The sequence below is a fragment of the Aphelocoma coerulescens genome, chromosome 13 (genome assembly GCF_041296385.1).
Source record: "Aphelocoma coerulescens isolate FSJ_1873_10779 chromosome 13, UR_Acoe_1.0, whole genome shotgun sequence".
Classification (NCBI taxonomy): domain Eukaryota; kingdom Metazoa; phylum Chordata; class Aves; order Passeriformes; family Corvidae; genus Aphelocoma; species Aphelocoma coerulescens.
Genome location: NC_091027.1, coordinates 16,435,779 through 16,447,075, shown reverse-complemented (window position 1 = coordinate 16,447,075; position 11,297 = coordinate 16,435,779). Strand labels below are relative to the sequence as shown.

General features: G+C 58.4%; 1 protein-coding gene across 7 annotated transcripts in view; it reads left to right on the top strand.

The window, feature by feature from the left end:
• Positions 1 to 290: 290 nt before the first annotated feature.
• The window catches only part of NRG2 (neuregulin 2), a 154,621-nt gene continuing 143,614 nt past the window's right edge, over positions 291 to 11,297 (top strand). For 5 of the 7 annotated variants that reach the window (XM_069028796.1, XM_069028797.1, XM_069028794.1 and 2 more), the window contains exon 1: positions 291 to 729. In XM_069028796.1, the coding sequence (XP_068884897.1) occupies positions 306 to 729 (424 nt within the window). In that variant the 5' untranslated portion in view covers positions 291 to 305. The remainder of the gene's footprint in view (positions 730 to 11,297) is intronic. The other 2 variants (XM_069028792.1, XM_069028791.1) reach the window with 1 other exon arrangement.

The following is an 11,297-nucleotide window of genomic DNA, read 5'->3' as shown; positions in this document are numbered from 1 at the left end:
TTTCCGGGGGGGGGCGGGGGTCAGCATCCCGGGGGCAGGGGCAGCTGAGGGAGCATCCCGCCTCCTCCCCGCGCCGCGCCGCGCCAGTGCCTGTGCCGGTGCCGTGCCGCGCCAGGCCGTGCCGGTGGCGTGCCCTGCCGTGCCGCTCCGTGCCGGTGCCGTGCCGCCCCGCGCCGTGCCGTGCCGCCCCGCGTCGCGCCGCTCCGCTCCGCCCCGCCGCGCCCGCCGCGCCGCAGCCCCGCAGCCCGGCCCCGCAGCCCGGCCGCCGCCGCAGGGCCGGCGGGCAGCGAGCGGCAGCCGGCGGCATGAGGCGCGACCCGGCGCCCGGCTTCTCCATGCTGCTCTTCGGCGTCTCCCTCGCCTGCTACTCGCCCAGCCTCAAGTCGGTGCAGGACCAGGCGTACACGGCGGCGGTGGTGGTGGAGGGCAAGGTGCAGTCCGTGGGCCCCCCCGCCGGCGGCAATGACAGCCGCGGCGCCGGGCCCGCCGGGGGGGTCCTGGTCAAGGTGCTCGACCTGTGGCCCCTCAACAGCGGGGGGCTGCAGCGGGAGCAGCTCATCAGCGTGGGCTCCAAGGCGCCCTGCTTCAAAGTGAAGCGCAACCACCGCTACATCTTCTTCCTCGAGCCCACCGAGGAGCCGCTCGTCTTCCGCACCGCCTTCGCTCCGGTCGACACCAGCGGCAAGAACCTCAAGCGGGACGTTGGGCGGATCCTCTGCGCCGACTGCGGTACGGGCCGCGCCGCGGCGGCGGGGGGCGGCGGGGGGCGATGGCGGAGCGGCGGCGGGGGGCGATGGCGGAGAGGCGGCGGGGAGCCCTGGCCCGCGTCCCGGGCAGCCGCGGGGCGACAGGTCCGTACCCCTCGGACCTGGGGGGACAGGTGCCCGGCGATCGTCCCCCCACTTCACCCCCGGTGGGCCCCTGGAGCCGCGCCTGCACCGGGGGAGATGCGGTGTGATGAGATGAGATGAGATGAGATGAGATGAGATGAGATATGAGATGAGATGCGATGCGCTGCGGTGCGATGAGATACGATGCGCTCCGCGCGGCCCGGCCGCCGCAGCCGCGCTCCCCCCATCCCCCGGCCCCGGGGCTCCTCGCTCGCCCGGCTCAAGGTCCCGCAGCCCCGGCCCGGCGCCGCGCCAGCAGCGCAGCCCCGAGCCCGGTGCGGGGAGCGCCCGCAGCCCGCGGCCGCCCGGCTCTCGGCGGTGCCGCGCGGGAGCCCCCGGTGTCAGCGCGGTCCCAGCGCCCCGGTGCCGCTCCCCTCCGGGGCCTCGGCCGTGGCAGCCCTGGCCGGGAGAGCTGCCGGCCTGCGAGGGCCCCGGTGTCTCCGGCCGCGACCCCCGCCCCGGGCGCTTTGCCTGCTGCAGAGGGGGCCGGGCCCGGGATGCGGGGCTGGGACAGGGGCAGAGCTCCAGGTGTGCCCTAAGAGCCGGGAAGTTTTGCCTCTTCCAAAATAACGGCCTCGCGGGGGGAAGTTGGTTTTTCTTTTGTTCGTTCCGCGCATTTCGGTGTCTCCGATCACGGCTCTCGTGCGGTGGCTTGTGCTGTTCTTCCAGCACCTCTGGAAACGCGGTTATGAAATGACTTCAGCGGGAAGCGCCCGCCGGAGAGTCCCTGCTTTTGTTCCTGGATTTTCCTTGCTGTCCTCTGGCAGGTGAACACCTGCGAAGGGCTGGGCGGTGGGGACCGGGCGAGGACAATGCCTGCATTTTCCCAGGGTTTGGATCTGCGCTGACAAAAATGCACGGCTGGCCCTTCATCCAGCCTGAATGCTGGATACTGTGTCACAAAATCTGGGGAAGGCTGGTGTTAACCCGGAGAGCTCTGAGAGCCATGCCGTGCTCTCAGAAATGGTTCGAATCCCTCATGTTTGGTGTGTTACGAGGATATACAGGGTGTATCTCCAGGGAATCCAGGCTCCCCACTCAATGTCGGTACACCGCATCCTCATCAGGTTAATTGGCCTTTTGCCTCATTAAAAGCAAGGTACTTTGTCAAGTTATACTTAGCTCTGTAATGACCATATGTGTACTGCTCTGTGGTGGTTGTTGTTGTGTTATTAACTGGGCGTTTCTGGGGCAGATACTCTGCCATTGGGGACTGCTGACCCCGCATTGTGAAAGCTAGACCTGCCTCTTTTTTTAGTTGTCCAAAAGATAAATTTAGAAGCTTGCGTTTCCTGGGAGAAAGGTGGAACCTTGCATATCATAAAATGTTGTTGAGGAAAATGGGCTAGGACTGCGTGCGAGAAAACTAATTCGGGAGGCACTAATTTCATGTGCATCTGTATGTGGGCCATCGTGGACAGAGAGGAGTTAGTGAAAGAGCTGTGGTACAGACAAGAGGAAAGTAAATGGGGGAATTTCTCAGGACTGTGGTGTCGTTGTCAGGGGAAAACACAGCAAAAGCTACGTGGCTTTTATTATTACTTAAATTGGTTTTTTTTATCAAAAAGGGTTCTGAACTTGTGCATCTCTGAGCAGCAGGGTTTGACTTTAAGGGGAACGGAGGCTGCTCCGTGGCATCCTGGCTCAGGCCCAAAGCGTTAATGTGTGGGCTGATGTAACAACAAGTTAAGAGTTGTCATTCTGTCGTGACACCTTCTTGGAGCTGATGCTTTTGTTTCTGTGTGGCTCTGATGGGTTGATTCGGCTCCCTGGCTGAGGGACGCTGCAGGTTAGTGGGAGCCTTGTCTCAGCAGAGCTCGATGGCAGATTCCAAAGGAAAAATAAAATCTGGTGGCTGGGAACTGTCATAGCTGTGGTTTGGTTTGGTGATGAAGATGAAATGGGAGCCTCAGCTTGCTGAACTGGTGGTTCTCTGAGAACCTCATGCTCTTGGTTCAGCCAGGAGGTTACTTCTGAAGGTGACTTTCCTGGCAGGATTTTCTGATTTGTAGCACCTGAACTGCTGGAAAGGTGTGTGAACTGGGAAACCAGGCCACGGTTTGCCTTCAAGCTCTGTGGTTTGTGCTGGGAGGGAAGATCCGAAGGGGTGCAGGGGTATTTCCCATTCTTGCTGCTGACGGGGGCGGTGAGAACTCCAGAGCTGGCAGGGGGTGAATGTCCAGGCACAAGCTGCACTCTGAGGGACAGCTGGGCTGCAGCTGTGAGGGATGTTACAGAGCTGGGGGACAGATGCTGGGGTCGCTTCTGAGCAGGGAGGGAGGATCTTGTGGCTGTGCTCACTCCAATCCCCCCACTCCCAAAGATGGAGGCCTCACAGGACCATCTTCTCCCTGCTCTGGCTCTGTGCCTGGGTCTGTTTTCCAGTGATTCATCCCCTTCTCACCGGCTAAGATGCCGTGTGTCTCCTGCTCTTGCTGCTTGCCGAGGTCCGGGATGCGATGCAGGATGAGACCTGTGATGGGAGCATCCATGTCTCTCTCCAAGGAGCTGTCTCTGCTGTTTGCACAGCTCACTCAGAGGAGTGAAAGCGAGTGCTGAGACTCTGCATGGGACCCAGACCCTCTCTGAGCAGAGCCAGGAGGACTGAGGTGAGAGAAGGACGGCATGGGGTGTGGGCGACAGAACAGGAATGCTGGTCTGCACGGCTGGTGTGTGTAGGGTCTGAGCTGGGCTGCTTCATGTGTGCCCCCAGAGCAGAGATCCAGGGAGGGGGAGTCTCACTTTGGCCATCTCATTGCTGGGCAGGCCCTGAAGGCTGGAACTTCCCCACCTGCAAACCCCAGAGGGGCACAGCCTCTGCAGCTCTGCCCAGCCATGGGTTTTCATCCCCCTGGTGCACAGGGAGCAGCTGGAACCGGGGCCCAGCATCTTGCAGGTCTCACCACCCACTTGTCCATCTTAAAACCTCTTCTGCACTGGGAGTATTATTGTTTTTTTTCATACTGTTATATAACGATTCCTGTTATTGCTTCTCCTCCTGTCTCTTTTCTTTGTATCTTCTAGCTCCTTAATTTTGGATGGTCTCATGTCTCCTTTGTGCCTACACATACAGATCAAGGAGGAGGAAATAGGTGCAAGACACAGAGCTGGCTCTCACTGGTGAAGGAGCTGGTGGCATTATCCCCACTGGAACAACTCCTGATCTGAATCCAGAACGGGTGTTGTGGTCCTCATCCTCCTGGTCTTTAGGGGTAGCTCGTGTCAGCATCTGCTCCCCACTCTGTATGAGTCCCCTCTTTCTGTGTGAAAGATTTATGTGCAAATATTTTGTGCACAGAAGAGTGGGGATTTAACCTGTCCAGGCTCTGATTCCTGCTTTCACAGAGGAACAAATATCTTCCTGCCTCCATATGCAGCGAGTTGCAAAGTAGCTTTAATTAGAGCCTGTACGTCTCCTGAAGCACCTCACCGAAAACGCTGCTGAGCTCCAGGACGAGGTCTGCGACTCGCCTGTAGGATTAGCTAGCTTAACTGGGGCAGGTAATCTGGTGGTGGCAGATCCCTGGGAGGATTTGCAGGCAGAGGACCTGTTGTTGTAGATGGCACTTCTTGCAAGATGGGGTATTTATTTTTTTTCCAGTCCAAAGGTGTCTTGGTCCCAGTGGGAATCAGGAGTGTCCTGGGGCTGTGGTGTTCGCCTCTGTGGCCACATAATGCTGGGAGCTGTTTATCCTGGAGCAAGGTTGCTTAGAGCTGGCCTGTGAGAGGAGGAGGGAGGCCGGATTTTGAAGTGCCCGCTGGAAAATACAGCCCTCTGGATTACAGTGTAGGTGTTGCTGCCTGAAATAGCACTGGCAACTTTGGACCAGCAGCTCATGCAAAAATATCCCTCTTCACTATCCTGCAGATCATTGGACTCACTGCAAGCCAGGCAGGCACAGGGGAGGGGTGTGGGTGGGCTCCAGCTGCTGGTGATGGTACTCTGCCTTCATCCCAGGACAGCTGTGGAGCACGGAGCAGTAAAGCTGGATTTTCTCACACACCACCTTGCTAATTAGAGCTGTCTGAAACTATTTCTCACCACCTTCAGAAAATCACACTTCCTTGGGTTTGCAGAAGAGCAAAAACTTGCTTCCTCCTTGCCTTGAGTTCCTGCAGGTGGGGAATGGTCACTGTGCTGCAGACAGCTTTGACCCCTCGCAAGGGTGGCACATTTCTGGGTGCTCTCTCAAATACCCTCATACAGGATTCGGTCTGGAGTGGACCTGGGGTGGCTGGGTCCTTGTGGCCAGGTCAGCTCCTTGTCTCCTAAACCAGCCATCCAGGAACTGGCAACTGGAACTTTGCTCGGCCGAAGCTGCAGGTCCAAGTGACTCCAGTGGTGCCTGACACAACAGAGTTTTCCCCTCCCAGGCATGTGCCATGTGTGGAGCAAAGCCTGGCTAGTTTCTCAGTTCCCCTTTCAGAAACGTTTGACTAAATAAAGCATCTCCCCAAGGATCTCCATGAGTAAGACAAGACTAAAACAGCTCCTGAGTGATCCCAGCAGTGCTGATTTCTCTATCTAGGGCTGCTCCGTGCCCAGCCCCTGGCCCCAGCTGCTGCTTTGTGGTTCTTTGTGCTCTGCCAGCTGACAGCCCTTAGATATGGGCCCTGAGGCAGAATGCCCTTTCTAAATCACAGGCGACACCTTGACTTGGGTTTGGATCTGGATCAGAAGCTGGTGCATGCTTGGGAGCACAGAAGCAATAAACTGCATCACCAGGCGAAAAGGGAGCCATGCTCTGCTGCAGCTGAGCTCCCTGCTTCATCTGGGCTGTGTGAGGAGAGAGGCACCATGGGCACCAGGGCCTTGAGCCTTCAAGCACTTGGCTCACCCCAAAATCTGCTGCAAAGTGCTGCAAGGGATGGGTTTTGGTACCGTGCTGCTGGGCTGAGGGTGCCTCTCCCAGCAGACTGGAGGGGGTGGCCAGTTCCCATGCACATGTGACACGGCTCCTACGCAGAGCGGCTGCTGCTTTGCCAGGTTTGGGACACTGGATGCTGCTGCTGAAGTCGCCTCATCTTCATTCCCCTCCTGAGTCAATGCGTGACGCTGCTGAGTGTAAATGATAGCTCTGCCGGCCTTGGCATGACACCTGGGCTTCCCCAGGTCAGCTGTGCTAGCCCAGGGCAGGTGACGGTGCAGATGCAGGGAGAAAGACAGAGCTGAGTGACGCGCTGGGCCAGGAGGAGCTCCAGGAGACTGATCCGTGGTGGGCAGCAGGTTTGGGAGGCTGCGAGCCCGTGGGCGACTCTGGTCGTCTGAGGAATTCTCACTGCAGAGGAGCCTGAGTGACAAAGTGCTGGGAGGTGAGGAAGTGCCTCCGCTGAGCCGGGAGGCGCCGGGGCTGTCTGGCAGCTCCTGTCGGGGCTCCCGTGCCCGCTCCGTGCCCTGTGCGCAGCGTGGTCAGCGCTGCCGGTGCTGGGGGAGCCGGGCTGGGCGCAGCGGAGCTGTCAGAGCATCCTGCCGCTCTCTGCTGCTCAGGGGAGGCTGCCAGGATGCGAGTTCACCCCCTCCCCAAGTGCGGGACCGCCCTGTCGTGCCCAAACGGTGCCGCTTGAAGGCGGAGGCTCTGCCCCGCTCCCCGGTGAGGTGTTCTCTGCGCTGTGAGCTGCTCTGTCCGGTGCAGATGGCAGAGGACGCCTGTCCTCGGCGGGGGCTCGGCGGATGCGTGCGGCGAGGGGAGGCTCTGGAGGAAGCTCATCTCCCTGGAAACTTTGGCAGCCAGGCGTCTGCTTGCCTACTGAATTGGGTGTGCAGCAATCGAACCCCTGAAGGAGCCAGCACCTCTCAGCACTTACTGTCTCCGCCCTGGGGGGAGGTGGAGGGGTATGCCACCTGCCCAAAATTTTGGGGACGGAGTACTGAGTCTGCAAGGGTAGGCTAGAGATCAAAAGGAAGATGAATCGCCAAGCTGCTCTTTCTCTGCTGAATGACCGTGCTCCCGGAGTTCGGCTGCTGCGGTTTGGGGCTGGGCTGTGTGCTGCAAAGTGTGGGCTGAAGGGCCAGTAAAAGCTGCTCTTGTTGAATCCCTATGGTCCAGCTCCACCCCGGATAAGACCCTGGCCAGTCTGGAGGATGGAAAAAATGTATTTTCCCAGAAGATGGGTCCTAGAGGGGAGCAGATGATTTGCATCTTGAATGAAAATAATTTATGACTCCAAGCAGAGAAGGCTCAGATGTCATCAGGTAGGGGGAGGTCACCTCTGTGCTGGAGGATTTGGAGATAAGTTTTGCATGGAAGTCACAGCAAACAGCACTGAAGCTCTTTGGAGAGGGGAGAGTTCATATTAGGGAAATGAGAAAACAGGAGATGCAGTGGGTTGGAGGAGGACAGGAGATGCTGCCTTGGAGACCCAGGGCACTGCTCTTGCCAAGGTTGTAGCAATGGTTGTGTCAGGGAATCCCTTTTGGCCTTCTTGTTTTCCCTGTCTCAGGGTCTTACCCCAAGCAATCACTCCCTTAAGGTACCACTGCAGTGCCGACCACGGCCAAGGGTGATCTCCCAGAAATGTTCCCCAGTTGGAATCATGGGTTGGAACTGAGTTGGGGCTCATGGTGGTGGCATGGGCTAAGCATGATCCCAGCTGGTGTGGCACTTGAGGATGGAGCTGGGTGGGCTGATGGGATGATGTTGTGTGCAGAAAAGAGGTCAGAAGATGACAATGGTCCTGACAAGGCTGTGGGAAGTGCAAACCAGAGGTACCTGCCACCCTTTTGTCCCTGGTGACCTGGCCTGGAGCTGGGTGAGAGCTTCCAGCAGAGTGATTTGGCAGTAGGCTGGGCAGACACCCATGAGGAATGACCCTGGTGTAGGTGTCCCCTTGCAGGCAGGCAGGAGAGCCTGCTCAGAGGGTGTGAGACCAGGGACTAGACGGGTCCATTCCCACCCTGTTGTCTGATGCTGTAGCTCAGGGACAAGGTTCTTCTGCCCACAGCAACTCTCCCTGGCCTGGACAGTCCTTGAAGTTCTCTTTGTTGGGGGTTGGTGGCCACAGTGGTTCTCTCTGGTCCCCCTGCCTGCCCCACACCCACTGCCTGCAGCAGGATAGTGCCTTCCTTTCCTGTATTCCTGTCACTGTTTGCTGGCTCCTGGAGGGCACCTCAGTTCATCCTTGCAGGCTGTAGCATGTGTTCTGGTTTTGCAGGAATAATACTTCATCTTTGGTGACCTCCTGGAGCAGAGCTGGCTGCTGCTGTCTCTGGGCACAGCATCTCTCTGGGATGGGACACACATGCCTGATGAGTAGGGATGTGTCACACTTGTGACAGAGCACTCAGCTCCCACCCTGCTGCCCTTCTCTCTCTCCCTGTCCTGATGTGAGGGAACTGTCCTTTGCCTTCTTGATGAAGGTGAGAACTTCACAACGGGTTCAGGTGCTGGAAATGAGCCTGTAGGGTCTGCAGGTGAGAGCAGAGCCCCAGGGCCGATGGAAAGCAGATCTTGGATGTGATGGTTTTCTAGGGCAGGTCTAGATGGGCAGTGCTGTGCCTGATGGCTTGTGGAAAGGCTGAGGAGGATGGGAATGCTTTGCAGAGCCTGAGGAAGGACACACTGTACTACTTAGTGGGAGAGCTAGTCAGGGCCTGCCAATTTGGGGTCGGAAGGCAGGTATTTGCATTCATTATAATCAATCACTGCTCATCCACTCTCCGTAATGGCTCGGTAATGACGAAGCGCTGCTCAGGAGCCTCTCGGTGGTCTCAGGGCAGGCAGATGGCTTGGCAGGAGGGTGGGACTGGAATTAGGTCTGCTTTCTGGGCTGCCTCAAAGTTGGCAGTGATGCACGAGCCCTGGCTGCTGCCCTGGCCACAGCCTGTCCCCGCTGGACCCCGGCTCCCGCTGCCGCACCGGCCGCTCCCGCTGCTCGGGGTGGGCAGCCCTGGGACGAGCCAAGGGGAGGTCAGCATCGGGCACAGCCTCTACTGCCAGCCTGTGCCAGTGGGATGTGGCCTTTCCCGTCATGCAGAGGTGTGTGGGTGTGTGATTAGCAACACACTCATTAGCCCTGGGAGTGTGACAGGGAGCATGAGCCATAAGTCAGGATGCCTTGCTTGGGGGTCAGATCTTCCACGTGGGTCCGTGGGATGGTAGTAACAGCAAGGGTAGGAGTGAATGCTTCTGGCCCTCGTCTGGACCTGCTGCTCTAGGCGTTCCCCTCCCACCCTTCCAGTCTTCCTTAGCTGCCCTTCTGGGTGTCTTGGTGCAGAGGAGGAGTGTGGATGTGTTTGGCTGTGTCTCCCCATGGCTGCTCTCAGCCTTCAGCCAGGCTGGCATGTGCTGGGAGTCCAGCTGAAGTCACCACCACCCGTGGGACAACCCTCTGCCATGTGGGGTCTCAGTCACCTTCTTCTGGTATCTCTGCTAGGAGAAGGATCTTTCTTCCCCTCCTGGCTGCCAGGTTGCAGCTGTGGTGGAGGTCTGGGATACCCCAGGATTGCTCTTCCCTGGCCCTTTCTGCCTCAGTTGGTGATTTAAGCTGGTCCTGCTGGTGTAGGGGACACAAGAGGCTGGCTGGCTGTTAGTTTGTAGGGTGGCTGTTGTTCTTTCTTGGATGCTCAGGCACAACAGCAAGTTCTGGCAAGTGCTGCAGAACCCACAGGCCAGATGATGCCCAAATAGGATTACAGGGAAGGAGGAGAAAACCTAGTAGGGGTCAGGTGGATTTGGGGGGCTCAGATGCAGCTGAGATTCTGGGAAAGGCCTTGATGGTTTTGAACATTGGGTAGGACACAGTGGTAGATGTAGGATGGTTTGGATGGGAATTAGGATTTATTCTATACCTACAAGAACTGGGGTGATGGTGGGAGGCAGCAGGCACAGGGTCACCCAAAGGTCCTTCTTCACACGGAGCCTTGCACGCAGAGCTTCACTGCAGGGGGCTGTGGGGCACAGAGGGGAAGGACTGGGGGGTCCCCGAGGCCATGCTGGTGTGTGTGGCAGTGTTGGGGTGCAGCTGCTGATCCTGCAGCTCCCCAAATGCCTCAGTGCCAGAAGGGATGGGCTGTGATGGGAGGGGCACAGCACGGGCTGAGGCAGAGTTTAACCCCAGGAGAGGTGTGCTGTGATCAGTAATTCCTCTGGGCAGCCTGACCTCCATTGCCTGGATCATGCTCCAGAGAGGGAGCTTTGGGGCACATCCAGCCCATTCCAGCGTAGGGATGTTCCGTGTGGGAGCTGCTCTCAGCCCTGTGTCAGGGCAGGGGTGCTGCAGTCAGGGGGGGGTTGTGTGCTCTGGAGGGAACCAATGCAGGCAAGGGGGCTGTGCTTGGAGACTTGCTTCAGGTCCCATCTGTGCCACTGATCACAGGAAAGCTTTTCAGCATCCCCACACTGTGATTCCCTGCCTGGCAAGCAGGAAGGATGCTGCTTTGCACGCTCTTCTAGGGAGCAGGCAGAAACTGGTGGTGTGCTGGGTTCCCACCAGGAATCACCAGAAGTGGAAATAAAACCCTCCCCTCCCTCCGGTGCCTGTCACTGATGCACCTCAGCACAGTCCATTCCCCTGCGTACAGGGCTGTCCCTCTGCCAGCTGCTCCTCTGTGGGGCTGGCAGACCCTGCTATAAAGGAAGCAGACCCTGCGGGGGTTCTCTGTGCAGCTGGGGGCATCTGAGTTGGTGTTTGGTGTTGGAGGGTACCTGCCTTGTTCCTGAAAAGGGTCTGCAAGAGACCTGCAAAGTACCAGCCAGCGGTGTTTTCTCTCCTTGGGTGGCCACGTCGTTTGGAACGTTTCCCAGCCAAGCTCAGCTCCCAGCAGAAGTGTTAGATCCACAAGGGCAGAAACTTGTGGTCCCCAGCCCTGCCTCTGATCCGCAGCAGCACTCTCCATCTGTGTGGGGGAGCTGTGACGTGTGAGGAAACAATTTCTGTCAGTCCATTCCTGGTGACATGCAGGCTTCTGGCATCCAGGCTGTTTTCCTGGTGCTCGGCACTAGCTGGGAGTACTGGCGGCAAGCATGGATCCCTGAGGGCACTTGATGCTGTATGATGGTGTGGAGAGAGGATTTCCCGAGCTGTTGGAGGGCTGAGCAGCTCTGTGGTGCTCGCTGTGATGAAGGATGCTCGGGTGAGGCAGGCGGAGCGGCTGCTCTGCTGATGCCTGCGAACTTCTGTAGCTGCTGCAAGGAGCTGAGAGATTAGGGGTGTGTTTTGTGGCTTGAAATGACCCTTAGAGCTGCCACCAGGACCCATTCCCTAGTCCTTGGGGATGCCACGTGTCAGTAAGCATCACTGGCAGGTGATCCAAACCCATCCAGGCAGGGGTTTGTGGGCATGTTCTCTTCTGCAGGCTCTTCCCAGTGAGAGGGCCGACAACTGCCCTGCCTGCCCGTGCTGAGCCAGCAAATCCAGGAGCCCTCCTGCCTTGGGTTGCAGACGGCTCCAGGCCTCTCCTTCCTTCCC